The sequence below is a fragment of the Halichoeres trimaculatus genome, unplaced genomic scaffold (assembly GCF_033239565.1).
Source record: "Halichoeres trimaculatus isolate MK-OKI-2021-1 unplaced genomic scaffold, fHalTri1.1 fHalTri1_scaffold_8, whole genome shotgun sequence".
Taxonomy (NCBI): Eukaryota; Metazoa; Chordata; class Actinopteri; order Labriformes; family Labridae; genus Halichoeres; species Halichoeres trimaculatus.
Genome location: NW_027437186.1, coordinates 5827880 through 5844750, shown reverse-complemented (window position 1 = coordinate 5844750; position 16871 = coordinate 5827880). Strand labels below are relative to the sequence as shown.

At 42.5% G+C, this 16871-nt stretch overlaps 1 protein-coding gene across 1 annotated transcript in view; it reads right to left on the bottom strand.

The window, feature by feature from the left end:
- Positions 1-16871, bottom strand: part of col13a1 (collagen, type XIII, alpha 1) — a 170831-nt gene that overhangs the window by 27504 nt on the left and 126456 nt on the right. Inside the window, exons 15-20 of the mRNA XM_074676290.1 lie at positions 13666-13749; positions 10644-10685; positions 10520-10537; positions 9952-9978; positions 9643-9687; positions 7279-7305 (exon numbers count right to left, since the gene is read on the bottom strand). Coding sequence (XP_074532391.1) covers positions 7279-7305; positions 9643-9687; positions 9952-9978; positions 10520-10537; positions 10644-10685; positions 13666-13749 — 243 coding nt within the window. The remainder of the gene's footprint in view (positions 1-7278; positions 7306-9642; positions 9688-9951; positions 9979-10519; positions 10538-10643; positions 10686-13665; positions 13750-16871) is intronic.

Sequence of the window (16871 nt, the reverse complement as noted above, 5' to 3'; positions counted from 1 at the left end):
GTGTATCTGTACTCGATTACTCCATCCATCCATCTTCTACCGCTTATCCAGTCAGGTCGCGGGGGCAGCTGCCTAAGCAGGGAAGCCCAGACTTCCCTCTCCCTAGCTACTTTGTCCAGCTCTTCCTGGGGGATCCCGAGACGTTCCCAGGCCAGCAGACAGACATAGTCTCCCCAGCGTGTCCTGGGACTGCCCCGGGGTTTCCCCCCGGTGGGACATGCCCTGAACACATCACCAGGGAGGCGTCCAGGAGGCATCCGTACCAGATGCCCAAGCCACCTGGCTCCTCTCAACGCGGAGGAGCAGCGGCACTACTCCGAGCTCCTCCCGGATAGCCGAGCTTCTCACCCTATCTCTAAGGGAGAGCCCGGCCACCCTATGGAGGAAGCTCATTTTGGCCGCTTGTACCAGTGATCTTGTTCTTTCGGTCACTACCCAAAGCTCATGACCATAGGTAAGAGTAGGAACGAAGATCGACCGGTAAACAGAGAGCTTTGCCTTCCTGCTCAGCTCCCTGTTCACCACGACAGACCTGTGCAGAGTCCGCATTACTGCAGATGCTGCACTGATCTGCCTGCCGATCTCTTGCTCCATCCTTCCCTCACTTGTGAACAAAACCCCGAGATACTTAAACTCCTCCACTTGGGGCAGGATCTCATCCCCGACCTGGGGAGGGCACTCCACCCTTTTCCGGCTGAGGACCATGGACTCAGATTTGGAGGTGCTCATTCTCATCCCAGCCGCTTCACACTGGGCTGCGAACCGATCCAGAGAGAGTTGGAGGTCACAGTTTGATGAAGCCAACAGGACCACATCATCTGCAAAAAGCAGTGATCCAATCCTGAGGTCACCAAACCGGACCCCCCTCGACATGGGTGTCCTATCCTGAACTGAAATTGAATTTTGTGTTTTCAAATTTAAGGAATATAGAGATTTCACTAACATGATACACTTTGTAAAAATAAACACATGTGGCCCAAAGATCTTTTGTACTCTACCTTAAAAAAACTTTCCCTCTACACATCATATTAAGTTTGGTCAAACAGCATATGCTATGAAAATGTGAACACTATTAGTTACACATAATCTAAATTAGCCAAAACAAGACAAAATCAGACTTGTCCACCTTTGGACAATGAGTGACAGAGTCCACAGAGTCCAGAGCCAGCCTCTACAGTAGGGTTGAGCATTGGCGAGAAGCTAAAGGTACGATACGCATCACGATACTTTGGTCCTGATACGATAATACCATGATGTCACAATATCGAAGTTGCAATATTTTACACAGTTAACTATTTGATTGAAACAACTTTTCTATTTCATTGCGTTTGAAATAAAGAAAGTCAGACGCAGTGCTTCATACATACACTGAACTTAAAAACATAAAGTGCATCAAATTTATAAACTAATGATGCAAAGAAATGATTGGGTGAAAGATGTGGTCAGTTAATAAAACTGATAAATGTCACTTGGTGTAACCAATGTTACTCTTAAAAAAATCTAAGATTGCAAAAAACATGATTATGATTGTTATTTTATCAGTCTACTACGCTGTAAAAAATAAACTTAAAATGATTTTGAACTGACCCAAGATAAGAGAGAAAACACTGATGTTTAAAGAATCAAAACCCAAATCATTAAGTTTAGGAATAAAATATTTTGAATAAACTTTGAGATTGTATTCATCATACAGTTTATGGGCAACATACATCTGAGTAACTCTTCAGCGCCATCTACCGCAGTGGAGAAGTGGAAGATGGATTGTACTTCAAGCTCACCTAAAGTATGAATTTTTATTTGAAAAAAAAAAAAAAGATATTAAGAGTTGAAATATTTATATTTTATCACAGACCAAAGTATTGTGATACATTTCTGTATCAATAATTTTTCACACCTCTACTCTACAGGCTCCAGTTTTGGGACCTCTTATGTTTGTGCATGTGGCTTTATGTCCCCACCTGCTGCAGCTTCCACACTAACCTCCACTCTTCCTCCTCATCCTCTCATCGTCTCCCTCTGATCCTTTCTTTTTAGGTCACAGGCAGCACATCTGTTCCTCCACCACTTTTTTAGCAGCTCCTGTCTGTTTCTGTTCCTGAAACCGTCATTTCTTTGACCACTAGAGGTCACCACCCATCAGTGAATGTGGGTCTTTGTGACCAGCTTTCTCACACAGGCCTGATATAATCGAGGAGAATCATAGAATGAGGTGAATGATGGGAGCGTTTAATCCATGTCTTCCTCTCAGTTAATATCATTTCCTCCATCTGGGCAGCTCATTGCCTACCATGTGAGGAGGAAGAAGTGCGACAGTTGGCATACACTCCTCTTTACCATGAAATCCAATCCCTCTGTCCCTCTCCGTTCCCACAAGCAAAGTAAAATCAAAGCTGCTCAGAGAGACAGAGATTATTGGATCAGTCTGAAGCACAGGAGTATTTCATGGCAGTGACAGACAGGACGAGGTCCTGCAGTGGTACTTGAGTCTGCTTCCTCTTTGGCTAGACACTGGCCTGTTGCCTGCTGGGAGCTGGAGATCGGAAGTGGTTGGGTCTACAGGAGTCTGCGGTCAGCACCATGCAGATAATGATGGTTACTGTGTATACCACAAAATCCTACAATGGCACTCTTAGTTTCAGCCAAGTCTGTGAGGTTTTATATTAAACAGTTCACCCTGAGATGATGGACCTCTGCTCCAAAGACAACCACACTGTTCTATAACTTTTTATTAGATTCAAGCTCTTCCAGATCGCTGTTTCCTGCTGGTACCAATGGATATACACTTAGCTTAAGTGTTCTCCGTCTGTCTATCTTTGAGGCTTAATGGGGAAAACACACTTTGACTGATGTTGCCATGCTCTTGCAGCCAAAAGAGCGCCACTATTGCTGCAGAACTGCAGGACTCCTCTGATGCTGTCAGTCAGAAAAGTAGCCTGACAACTAGGGTCCGTACGTACGTCCAGTCACTAAACAAACAGGACCATCAGTCTTAACATATTGTTATGACCCAACCCTAACCTTAACCCTTAACCTTAACCCAGAGGTGTCAAGTAACTAAGTAAACATACTTTGTAACTTTTTACTTCTACTCCTGACATTTTTTTTTGGCAAATATCTGTACTTTTTAGCCCACACATTTTAAAAATAGCCTTGCTACTCCTGTTTCATTCCAGCTTGTCATCATTCAAAAAGACAAACCCTAAAAAGTAAAGACCTATCTTAAAATCTCTGAATTTGTGTTATGCAGAAAGAGTGTATTTTATTGTGGATGGATGAGATGTACAAACGTAATACCATTCGATCCATCACACCTGCACACGACAGAAATTTGCCACACTTCAATGACATAACAGATATATGTAGCATAGGCCTTGTGGAACAGTCTAAGCTTTTGACCTAGGCACCCACCTTTGAGTTTCTTTTACTTTATAGTTTGAGTAGTTTTGAAACTGATACTGTTACACTTTAACTCAAGTGAAAAGCTTGAGTTGATACTTCAACTTCTACAAAAGTCTTTTTAAACCCTCGTATCTATACTTCTACTTGAGTAATGAACATGAATACTTTTGACACCTCTGCCCTCACCCTATCCCTGAAAGCGAAGCAGGTGCAGATTATATCATAATTTTGGGGAACCTCCTGGAAAACTCCCTTTCTGTCAAAAATGAATAGTGCATGCCTACTACATATGAACAACAATAAACCTGATGAGCAGGAACACTGTGACTGAGAGAAGATCAAGGAAATGTTTTAGTGGGTGAAATGGAGATTTTAAAATAACCAACAGCTGTTATCAGTGAGTCAATTGTCCGAAATTTAAGGTAAAGGACATTTTGCAGCAGATCTTGGACAGAGTAAGGGTGTATTCACACCTGTGGCTAGTTTCCTTTGTTCTGATTCAGCGGCAAAAATGATATAATTGTAGCGGTTGTGTCTTGGTCTGTTTGTGTTCACAAGGCAATAGTCTTGTGCGGTCCAAAGTTGTAAACAAATGTCACGTACGATTGATTTTTTTCTCTCATTGGTCAGAAATTAAACCTGGAAAGTGGGGAGTTTCCCTGTCTTCATTCATTCATGTTCTTACCCGCCATGGAGAATCAACAACATGTGTGGCTAGTTTGCATTATGGCGTTTATCAGGCTCATGTACCAATATGCACTTTCTGAACAACGTGCAGTTTTTTCAATGAGGCATTTTATTTCCTCACTGTTCCACGTGAGCCCACGACTCTTCTTCTTCTCCTGCCATCGTTGAGTCTTCTACTCATTCTTCTTCTACTGTTTTGACTGTGCAGTTGTCAACCGAGCTCATTCCTGCCCCATCACTACAGTGTGAGCCACGGTTTTGAGCAACTTGTTCCAGTTGCTTGGGTATATGTGTTCTCACTGTAAAGGAACCGCTACAGGGCTCGAATGAAAGCGAGCCGAGACCACCTATTTTTGGCTGTCTCGACCCACTTGCTTTGTCCCACATCTGAGCGGGGTTGCTGTGTGCCCAAACGAACCGGACTTTCGGGAGGGCTGCTCACTGTTTCGGAGCAACTGCCCCAAACGATCCAGGTGTGAATACACCCTAAATGTGTGTGGGGCTTGCAAGCGCTCAGCAGAGGACCTCAAAAACAACACAAGTGGAACAAGCACTGCAGCAATGCTCCAGTAAGTTCATGAATGACTCTACAAGCAGCTGTTTGATGAACTCCATTTCACCACACACATCTTGAAGGACCAAGATACATAGAAGCACAGAACAAAGTAAACCTGCAAAACTAACAGCAGCAAGCCATGACGAGACGTCGATTGCCTCATTTGTCTCGTCTGTTATTTGAATAATGTGGTGTTTCCTAAAACAAAATGTGCTGTATAGCTCCACAACGTGATCCCTATATATCCGCTGCCTGTCTTCGACGGTAACACATTGCACAATATGGCTGTCTTTAAACAGCCAAACAGGTACAAGTACAAACAAGTTGGTTTTTCTTGCTAATGGCTGGACATGCATATGGGCCTTGATTTCAAGAGAAATACACTCCTTCCCAGTTGTACGTTACAGCAGGGATGTCCAGATTAGGTCATGTGATTGAGAATCGGGGCCGATCTAGTAGTTATAGACTTGATCGGAATCAGACATAACATACACCATTGGATGAATGCCGTAAAGTAGAACAGAACATGGCAGGAGCTTTAAGCTGGGACTGCGATGTATCAGAGTAGAAGTATTGGGTCGGGGCTTGGTATCGGAAGATACTCAAAATCAAATGACTTGTACTCGAGCTCAGGGCAAATAACCCGATCAGGACATCCCTACTTTTTAGTAAACCACTGAAACAAACCTTGATACTCTTAAACTACTAGAGTAGCCAGCATCACAGAGATGACCGATGAGACTGTCACTTGCTTAAAAACAGAAGCATCTACCTTTAAATCACTGTAAATATCTCAAACTGATTTGGCTCACTGTGGTCCATCAGCAACAAGGTCAAGCACAAGAATGCCAGTCCCCAAGAAATAATAAAGGTCACTGAAAGTCAATTTCCATAAAAATGACTGGCTTAACAGCACACCAGGCAATATCGGAGTCCTGATTGAGGCACTGTTCCTCTGCACCTGATTGCAAATTTTCTCTGCAGACAAACTTAGTTGTTTTACAAATCTTCACTAACACAGAGTTTTAAATGCTCTTCAGCTTTCACCATTCATAGCACAGCAGCAACACCTGCAATCCTACCATTCCATGCATTGACCTCGACATGCCACACACACGCAACTCCATGCGAACCCATCACTCTACCTGCTTTCCCTTCTCTCCAGGGAAACCACGTTTTCCTTCATCTCCCTGCAGAGTACATGGAAACATCAGCACAGAGAAGCTGGGGAACGCTAAAGATTTCAAGCAAGGGGACATCAAAAGATGTGCAGGAGCTCAGGGGAAGAGGGGAGTTTTCCTTATTTAAACGGAGCTGAAAGGACGGGATCTAAATCTTCAGAGATGAAATGAGGGGCCCTCATGTTGGTCCCATGACACACAGTCAGGAGGGTGCAATATAAATGAAACCAAACAGAACCACAGCCAACAGTGATGACACAAAGCACCAGGTGTTTCAAGGGGCTGGTCTCCAGTGGTTCCCCATACTGAAGTCTAACCAGCATACCCAGACGCCAATCAAAAGTACTCTACATAATGTCAGGCCTCCCAGGGGGCGCTGCTGTAAGGAGTGGATGCGTCCCTGCATATATCAGAGTTGTAAGGACCAGTGGCATAATATCATGGTGGTAGGCCCTGGTGCAAATATTTGTTTTGTGCCCTCACCCCATACCAGGAGATCCCCTCCCTGCCTCAACATTTTTAAGCCCCCACGTTAACACCTTAGCCCTGTTTCCACCAAGCTGTCCAGTTCGGTTCCTCTCAGCACGGCGCGCATTTTGTGGCGTTTCCACTGACTAATCCCAGGACAGATCCCCAAATAACTGAGACGAGCTGTCCCACTTTTTGGGACCCTTTCGTATGGGTGCCAGACTGCACTGATCCGCTCTCGGAAGGTGGAGCAACAACACTGCAGACCATTGATTGGTCGAAAGAATCATCTCTTACTGTGCGACAGCTGGTGTATTTCTCCTGGTGGAGCACAGTCTTCTCTGAAACAAAGCTTGATTTTTCTCTGTATCAAAGAGCTACATGCCAATCACAGAGAGGACAAAATGCTGCATGTCTTCCATCTCTGCTCTTTGTTTACTGTGTCGCGTTTTTCTTCTTCGTTGGATTTATTAGCAGGGAAAACTGTGTCGCACTGCTACAGCGTCACACTATTATTTAACAGCTGTGGCTTTCGGCATCCAGCATACACACCGCCCACCACGAGAGGGCGCAAACAGGATCAGGCTTAACTGTACCAAACCGTGCCAAACCGTACTGAACCAACCTGGGCTGCTTGATGGAAACGCGGCTTCAATTGAATGTGACTCATATCAAGTATATTAAGACAATTTTTACTCACAATAAGGCAAAAAAATCTTTTGCAGTCTTCCTGTGAAAATCCATTACATCCTTTTTATTCTACTCCACCTTATTATGTCTACAACCAATCTTATTAGTGTCTCTCTTTTTTTTTTTTTAAGGGCCAAAAAAAAAAAAAGATATTGATTGACTGATTGAGAGGGGTTAAGATTAAAGACTCCTGCAATGATCCATAACAACATTCACGCAGTCTCATCAGCTCCCTTCAATCAAGGCTTTTCTTCATTTTTTATGTTTTAGAAGCAAAAATCATGGAAATGATCTTACCTTAATTCCTTGGTCTCCTTTGACCCCCTGAAAAAAAAAAGAAGAGACAAACGCTGTGACTTCAGCACACAACATGCCTGACCACCAGATGGAGCCTACGGTCAGGACAGTAAAGGCTTCAAACTCTAAGACCAGTCTGAATTCATCCCTGTTGTGCAACTTCAGGAAAAGCAAATCCAGACCGAGGGCCTCTCCTCTGTCCTCTGAGTGACCTGCTACTGGATTGTGTGATGAAGCTGCTGGAACTAATGCCAGCAAACAGGAACAGTTTTTTTTTCTAATTTAATGTGCAAACAAAGTGAGATGAGGGAATGGTTGGATCAGAGGTTCAGAAAAACAATAATCTGAGAAGAAGCTCACAGGAACAACATTCTTCCAAAGAGCCGGGCCTCTGAAAAGCTCCAGCTTCAGAGGGAGCACATGTTTGTCGGAGTTTACAGTCAGGGAGAAAAGAGGAATAATCACTTTAACAGAGGATCACGTCTGAGATGTCCGCTGGGGGTTGTTGTGACAGCAGCTGCCATCAGTGATGAGATACAGATGACTTTGTTTCAGCTCTGCAGAGCTCAGTGGATGGAGGAACATCAAGTTTTCAGGTAGCAAAAGTTTAACCAAGTCACTATAAAATCAACTAAGCCTCTTGGATTTTAATAACAAAGCTGTAATTCTTCAACATCTCCTCCAGTTGCTGTGATACCAAACAGCTCAGTTTTCTATTTGTGTCATGTGATGACATGGATTAGCTTGGAGCAGTTGCTGTGAGCGTGTACTCGTGCTCGTCCTCTAGAGGAAGTCTGTTAATCCATGGAAAAGAGCAGGACAAGCACGTGGAGAGAGAAGCAGACAGCGCTCACTTTGCCCTCTGCAAAAACACCAACAACTTCAAAGCCAAGGTTAAATCCTTGAGCCCGCTGTCCACTCACACTGTCTTTGTGTCAGCGTGTGCACATGTGTTTGCACGCTTTACACATCTCTGTTTATTCAATACTAAGGAGACCATTATGCAATCAGCCAACCAACATTTTCCACTGAGCAAACCCATAAATGTGTGAGCAGATGCTACCTGAATCATTTAGTGAGGTCAGGGCCTCGGTATTTATGTGATAACAGTTCCAAACACCTCTTAAAGCTTTATCTGTGATTATCTCTTAATGTTTCCTCTAGAAAAAAAAAAGTGATGTGATGCTGGCAGGATAAAGAAAGATGATGCAATACAGATCTGTCATCGTCTAAATAGAAGAAAATAGATTCTTAAAAAAGTAAGTCTGAAGTCTCCACATAGCTAGAAGCCCCATGAACTAAACTTAAATAGCCTAACATTAAATATTAGATCTGCACGAACACTGGAGCACTTTAAATTTTTGCTAAAGTTGCACCGCTATGGACTGGCTTTTACCACAGGTTGACCTGAGCATTTGTCTTCATTGATTTATTGTTTTGTGAGTGTTTTTATCTTAGTTAATATGTTTTACTGTATTTTATTTTATCTATTTGGTTGGTTTTAACACCTGTTACATTGCAGCTTTTAATTTTTCATATATACTATTTAAATTTTACCTGCTCTTTGGGCAGGTTGAGTAAGCTTGAGCTGTAAATGTGTTTGACCTTGGCCATAGTAATTCTATTCAAGTGTCGACACAGAAGCCAATAAGTCAGCTACATCATTGATAGTATGCAAAGTCATAACTTTATCATTTCAGTCTGTAAATTAAGGTTGAGTATGTTTTTTTACTGTTGTTTTCCTGAGATTTAAGTCAGAATTCTGACATTTTTTTCTCAGAATTCTTACTTTAATCTCAGAATAATAATAGTAAAAATAAACAGGACCTGATTTTTTTTTATTTTTCTTTCTTTTTTAAAAACATTTATTTATTTATTTCTTCTTCTTCTTCTTCTTCTTCTTCTTCTTCTTCTTATTATTATTATTATTTCTTTCTTTTTCTTTTTCTTTTTTTTTTTCGTCAAAGGCCCTAATCCTCTTCCACACCCTCTAATAATATTCCTAAAATCAAAAAAGGAGGTGGAATCATTGCCATATCATATCAGAGGAGGAAGATTAGTTTAGGATACAACAAAAAGTTTACATTTATAGTCTGATTTCATACTGACCAGAGAAATCTGTTATCTTATATTTTTGTTTTTTTCTCTTTTTGTAATGGCCCTTTAGTGTATTCTTACCGCAGGGAGTTTTAAGGTCTCTGGCATTGTGGGCTGAAAAGTTGAGAAACCTTTGGCTCTTTAGGTTCATCGGTGGCTATGTCTAATTTTTGAGTTTCATGCTTGACTTTTTGTCATGAGCTCTTGAATGATGCACAAAACAGCACAGTTAATCCTGACGGTGTTACATGAACAGAAAGGGCATACCTGAGGGCCTTCAGGACCTGCTGTGCCGACATCACCTCTATCACCCTGTGGGAGAGATGACAGAGGAACAGATATCAACACTGGTTTAAAATGAGACCACTGACAGCATCAAAAAACGACTCCACACAGGCTAGCTGGGTAAAAATGCTCCAATATGTCTTAGTGAATGCTCTGACTGGTCTCTAATCAAGATGTTTTTCTGCCAACAAAAGCAGGAAGAGTATCAGAATGCTATCAGAGTGCGTTGGTCACTGGAGAAAGTCTTATGGAGTAATAACCTTACATTGTTTAAAAGTGTAAGGAGCTCACCTTTTGTCCTGGCACACCTGGCTCACCCTGGAGAAAAAAAAAAAAACAAAGTGAGCACACTCAGCCAGAGTAAAAAAAAAGAATTAAGTATTTAATATGGACGGATGAACAAACAGGTGTCTGAAGCTCATTGTGAGGGCTGAAATTCTTGTGATCAGTGCTGAGGCAGTTCAGCTATTACTGCTAAAGCCCATCACATGTGAAAAGCTCCGCTTGTTTTCCATCGTCGGAGGCGTCTACAGGACTCTGAACACTTCCCTGACCTCTCAATCTGCATTCCTGCTCTTTAATAATCCATGATGCAATTAATGCGTCATGTGGAGATCTACTCTTCCACTCCAAAGGAAGTGTGCTGTGCTGTGTAGGCGAGGCTGAATCCGAGCGCAGCTGCACAGAGACTGTGTGGAAACATCTCGGCTGGATCCCTGTTTCATGTGGCGTGTTGTGCTTGGCCGTGAGTGTGTTTGTGTGTAAGAAGCTTGAGTCATCATAAGAGGCCTAAATGATATTAATCACTCTGTTCAGAACTGTAATTTCACTGTTTGGACAGAAAGAGAGAGATGTTTACCTTCAGTCCCAGCAAAAGCTGCAGAAACAAAGAGGGAAACACAAAATGTTTAATGTCACACAAACAACCTTTCACCTTTGATCAGAAAAAATTACATCCGTGGACTCAATGGGACAACACTTACCCTCGGGTCTTTTCCTGGTTTACCGGGCTCACCAGGCTTTCCCTGAACGACAAGAACAGAAACTCAGAGTCTGACGCTACCTTGAAGACTTTTCCCTATAGATTCCGGGTGATTAACTTGAGAAACAGCGCTACAGCGCATATGCAGCCTGTTCTCACCACTGAATAGGGTACTATAGTCTAGTTATTTCAACGGCACTTTCCTTCCTTTTTTTTATTTCTTATTTTTTTTAATAACTGAGCCACAAGCCCTTCCCTCCACTTCCAACTTATATTACAGTCAGAATACCAGGTAGTATCACCTGAAGAATCAGCTTCATGGATGAATCACATCAGCCCTCTGTACAAAGAGCTTTCAGATAAATGAACCTGAACATTATAAATCAATGGCATAGAACACCCCAGCAGCTGAACAGATACGAGAGACCGGTGCCTTCATCTTCCATTGTGGACATGCTCTGTGATGAAAAAGAAATTTAAAGTCTTTTCTAAACTGACTTTTCAGAACTTAGGGTCTCAGACTTGTTTAGTTTCAACAACAGCCAACAGATACCACTGAGACACATGAGGCCTTTACACAGCTTGGTTAACTGTCTGCAACTGAAGTCCATTCTAAGGCTCAACTTAAAATTGAGGCTGTCAATTGATTAAATTGACAGAAAAAATCTGATATCAGTCTGCATTCACGTTTTTTTTAGAGAATTTTCAGTGCGTTACTTTCACACAAAAACACCGCTAAATAAGGCTCTAGTTCTCATCGTGTCTCTTTGTCCTGGCAGACTACCTGCGTTTGTTTGTATCTGGCTACGAGGCATGCACGGACTGATACACTAAGCGGTGAGCACCTCGTAGCCAGCTGTGGCTCTGCAGCAGAGGTAGCGCCGTTTTACGACATGATGAGATCTAGAGCCTTATTTAGCGGTGTTTTTGTGTGAAAGTAACACGCTGAAAATTCTCTAAATAAAGCGTGAATGCAGACCAATATCAGATTTCTTCTGGGAGTCTGTTTATTTGTGTTTTTTGTCAAGTAAAATATGGCCCCGTCTGAGTGCAGAGGAAACCGGCTGAGGAGCAGGGAGGGGGTGTTTGGTGCAAGCGCTCTGGGCTTCTGCTGCACAAAATCACTGCTGTAGGGGTAATTTCTGCCCTAAACCTTCTGATAGGACCCAACTTGTTCCATCCCGAAGAATCACTTTAAAGGGATCATTTTTAAATTTTAAACTAAACAGTCTGTTTTTTAGGCTTCTCCTGCATCACAACAACAGGGGCATTGTCAAATCAGTACTTTTGGAAGGAAAAAAAAAGATAATTCCCTGGACACTTCACACTTAATAAATTATCTCAGACAGTGTATCTCTCTGCAGCCCTATATACTTGGCCAGCAAGTGGTTTTTGAGGAAGTGGTCATACTGGCAAACCGTACGGTGCTCAAGCACCTTCAATCCCAAAGCCCAGCTTGTTTGGCCAGTGTGACCGCAAGTGTGCCGTGCTACAGCCCAATTCACTTCTCTACTTTGGCAAGCTTCAGAGAGGTGGGCTTCAGCACAGTTCACTTCATACACAAACACAAGCACGCAGACAGCATGTATGATCCATGACATATGATCCCCACGAGAGCACCTCCTGACAATCATTTCGAACAATAACCTGGTGTTAGAGGTCTGTGTCTGACCAAAACAACTCCCCATAAGTCAAAAGTCACTAAAGTTGTAGCAGTGCTCTCTGTGTCTCATTGTGCTGACTCTGATGAGATCACACTTTGTGTTAACAGACGCTTCACAATGACGAGCCATAAGTGTGTGTAATATTTGCTAACGGTTCATATTGAAGTAGTCTGACCGAGCTGTGTCAGCCGTACTCTCCAGTGGGTGATGGTGCTGTCTGGATGGCCAGTTTTCCATCTGGTAGATCTTTGGAGCTGAATTTCCCATCCAAAACTCCATCTGTACTGATTTCTGCTTGTCAACCACAATGTTGTGTTAGTGCTGCATTGGATCCTGATTAACCAACCTATGGGGGGGGCAGAGGATCATACACAGAAAGCGTGTGCGTTTCAAGAGAAATTTGGTTTAACGCGTTATCACGCCAGTTTTGACGGCCCAACTTAAAACTCTTCAATTCTGAACACATGCTGAATCTTAAGCCTTGGGTTGTTTTTGTGAGCATGCCAATTTACTTTATGTCTGTTTAAGGATGCAATCGCACTGGCCATCTGAACCGTGCACAAGCACGCTTCAACCCTAAAGCCTAGTCCATTTGGCTAGTGTGACCACAAGTGTAACGCTCTCAGGTGTGATTTCCTTCTCTGCTTTAACACCCTTTGGAGAGGTGTACTCCACGGTACACAGCACAGGCACACATACCCAATGAGAGCATGGCATATGAGTCATGATACATGATGGTGCTCCTCTGGACAATTGTTTCAAACAATCGTGGGGGTGTCAGAGAGCTGTGTCAGATCAAAATGACCCAATATTAGCTAAAAGCCACAGAAGGTGTAGCAGTGCCCTCTGTGTCTCATTGTGCAGACTCCGAAGGGCTTGCTTGTTAACAGACGCTTCACAATGACGTAGGCCGGCCACGTGTATGTCTTAAGTCTGGTTCATACTGGAGTTCTGAGACCCCGGTACAAGCCAGCAAGGGAACAGCACAGATGCTTAGGTGCAGTGTGGTTCAGATGATCAATGTGACCACTTTAAAACTTTAAAACTCCTCGAGCGCTGGTGCTTCCTTGGCTGTGAGTGCCCTTTAAATAACCATAATTCCTCAACTATTTGAGCTTGGAAGAAATTTCAAATGGCTCATTAAAGACAAAAGTACAGGCTACATAATGATAAAAAAGCACTATACAAGTACAAGTACAAGTACTGGTCCGCTTGGTCCATTTACCATGATGCTTTGGTGATAAAGGGATTTATCATTGAAAGTGTCTCTTGTTTGATTTCCTTTCTTTTTCATAAAAACTGTCAAACACACACAAAGCAGAAGACTTTCAATAGATGAGTTCAACAGCACAAACTCACCGGAGCACCACTTGCCCCTGTCAGGCCTGGAGGTCCAGGGGGTCCTGGAGGTCCTGGAGGTCCCTGCGCTCCAGGCTCGCCCTGCTGAGAGACCTTGAGTTACAACCTGACATACTTGGAGTGAAGCTCTTCACACAGCCCATGCTTCAAAAACCAAAACCTCACACTACATGTCAAAAAACTGCAGCCAGGGGGGCGGAGCAGGGTTAGCTGGGGGGGCAAGCCAAGCAGTTATGATGCCTGAGTACAGGGTTCATTCTGGAACTAAAGTACTCGCAGCTCAAGGTTCCTGTTTTGGTTCTTTGACACACTTTGAGATCCTTGCTTTGGAAACGGGTCACAGAATCACAGCTTTGACTGTCCAGGTCACGATGGAGAACTTGAGTCCATCATGATGCTGTTTTTTCTGTCCTAAGATTGGCACAACTGAGGTCAAAAGTTTCATTGTTGTCCCAGTAATGTGTCGTCATCTGAGAAAGTGGGTTTAGAGCATCTTTAGTTTTAATGAGTTTTTTTTTTTTTCATTACTCTAACTTTTTTTTTTTTTAGGTTTTTGATGCTGGTACAAGTCATGGCTGATCAGACTTGGTTTCTGATTTTCACAGGACTTGCCACAGGTACGCCATCTTTTAAACTGATCTCTGTAGGTCACATCCTGGGTCTGAATAAAATCAAAGACAGAAGTCTTAGAGTGAGCGCAGCAAACGAGGGGAATAAACTCCCTCAGCGTCTCGCTCTTACACACCCTGAAGCTGCTCCTCTTTTGTTTCCAGCAGAAATAATTTCTCATCCTTTATAACTCACAGAATCAATTTCCTGATTTGCTGCAGGGTCAATATTTCACAGAGCAGACGCCTCTGTGTGGAAACATCCGTTTTCATAGAGGGTAGTAAGTTTGCATTGAAGGGCATTCAATGAATTATGCAGGAGGGGATTATTTATTTGCACATGTGGTCTGACTTACAGAGCTTCCTAACACAAAGCACTGGCTGCACTTCAGTCACTCAGCAATCCCTGTGTGACTGCAGGAATACACACACACACACTGACACACACTTACAGTAGCTGAGGACTGCAGAGTGCTGCCAAGCTCCTGAGATAATAGAGAACATATCTAACCACACTCGGTCCATGTTTTACCATCCATCTATCCCGCTTTGATTCCTGTGTCATGGACCTTCCTCGGGCTCTAAACACTCGGTTATGGATGGACTCCAGCTGCCAAAATCTGATGCAAGAATGTGCTGCTCTGCAAAATTTGACCACATGTACTGTGTCTTGGCACAAAGCACACTGCGAAAACATCAACACTGACACTATGGATGGATTTCTTTCCAACAGGTATACACATGGATTGATTACATCCAGAGAAAATTGGACTTTACTCCCACCAAGGAAGTTTTTTTTTTTCACTTTTTTTGTCCGTTGTTCCATTTATTTGGTTTTTAGATGACCTGCAGGAGAAACTCTAAACTTTCCTGGTTTTAATGAAACTTTGCGAGAGGGCTCAGGATGATTGGAGCCCAAACAACAAGCAGTGTTAGTGAAACCAACTCAGCCTCAGCTCATTCAACTCACAGAGAGAAAAATCTTCATTTTTAAATTAGCTGCTGAGTGCTAACATGCACATAATGTTTGAGAGTTCACAATGTTCTGTGAGACATGTCATTTATCCTCATTTAAAGAGATCATAGTAAATGTTTGAGTCATCTTTATGGGTGTCACTGTGAGCGTCCCTGTCTGTCTTCCTCCATCCCTACCCTGTTTTTTTTAACCAGACCATAGAACAACTTTTCCTGAGGTTCAAAGGCACTGTGAGGAGTTTCATGATGTGTTCATTTGAGATTAAGACTGCATTTCCCATGAGCATCATCACCCACTGTGGTAAGGTTAACTTTCGTAGATTGCTGAGGTGAAGTATGGGTTTACAGCAATGTCAAATTATCGGCTTATCTAATTATCTAAAAAAGTTTGTAAACTCTTATTTAGTATCAAGCTTTAGTCCTTGTGCACACATAGTTGGGTATTTCTGAAAACAAACATCCCCCCTCATTCATTTTTAAATACTTTGTCCACATGTAACCAGGCAAATCATTTGATAAGTGTGTCTTAAAGCATGATAAACCCATTTGTAGCAGTGTTTTTCAGACGTGAAACCCGTACCAGCCAATCAGAATGAGCCACCATCTTTCAGCTGTGACATTTGAGAACCAAGAACTCAATTTCCTGGCATCTACATGAAACAATGAAACCAAGGTTTTCCAAAATCTTCACTTTGGTCGGAGTTTTCAGAAAACATTGTTTTAAGTGATGTAAAACTGCGGTGACTGTGAATGACATGCCTAAATGTATAAAGATATATGCAATTTACCAGGTACCTGGCTACACGTGGACATGGCCTAAGTGTCTCAATAAATGTCTGAGTTAATGAACAAAGCAGTAAAGCCTCACTATCCTGGTATAAACATTAAATCTTGTTCTATTTAGCTCTCTAAAGCCCTATTGGCACAGGACTAGAATTAAGCAGGCACTTCTGGGGAACTTAGACACCCTGACGTCAGTTTTTGCTGTGGTGCATTTGCTTAGGATAAGTGAAGCCGTTAAGTAACTTGGCGTTCCTCATGTTTTTGGTTAAAAATGCTGCACAGAGCCTCCGTACTGTGGCGGCAGCACACAGCCAGCTGTTTATACTGATAAAAGAAGAAGACATCCACACCCAGCTTCAGTCAAACAATGAGTGTTGGAGATGCAGGCTAAATTTCATTATCTTAGAACTTAAAAGCTACTTAAAAAAAAAGGTTTTAATTGACTCCTTCCTACATCTAAGAGCGATAAAATAAAGAAGCCAACACTGTTTTTCCAGCAATGCTGGATTTTAGTCCTCTTGGTTTATGGAGCTGTCTAAATGTTTGACTGTACTTTGTTTTATGTGTTGTCATCAAGGGGCAACATCCAGTCAGTAAAAATGAAGCCTATACAGAAGTGCTAAAGTTGCTGTTCATTGAGAATCCACTTGAGGCTGGCTGCAGAAAGACCTGAAGTCACGTACACACCCAGCCAAAAAAAACAGACTTTAACCGCATTTAAAAGCCTTGTTCAAAAAACAGTTTGTGTCTAAAATGCTGATTCCACTATCGGCACACACTGTACGGTGAGTAAATTTTTCTATATCTGCGATTTAGAAGTTATTAGGGTTGCTTGATTTT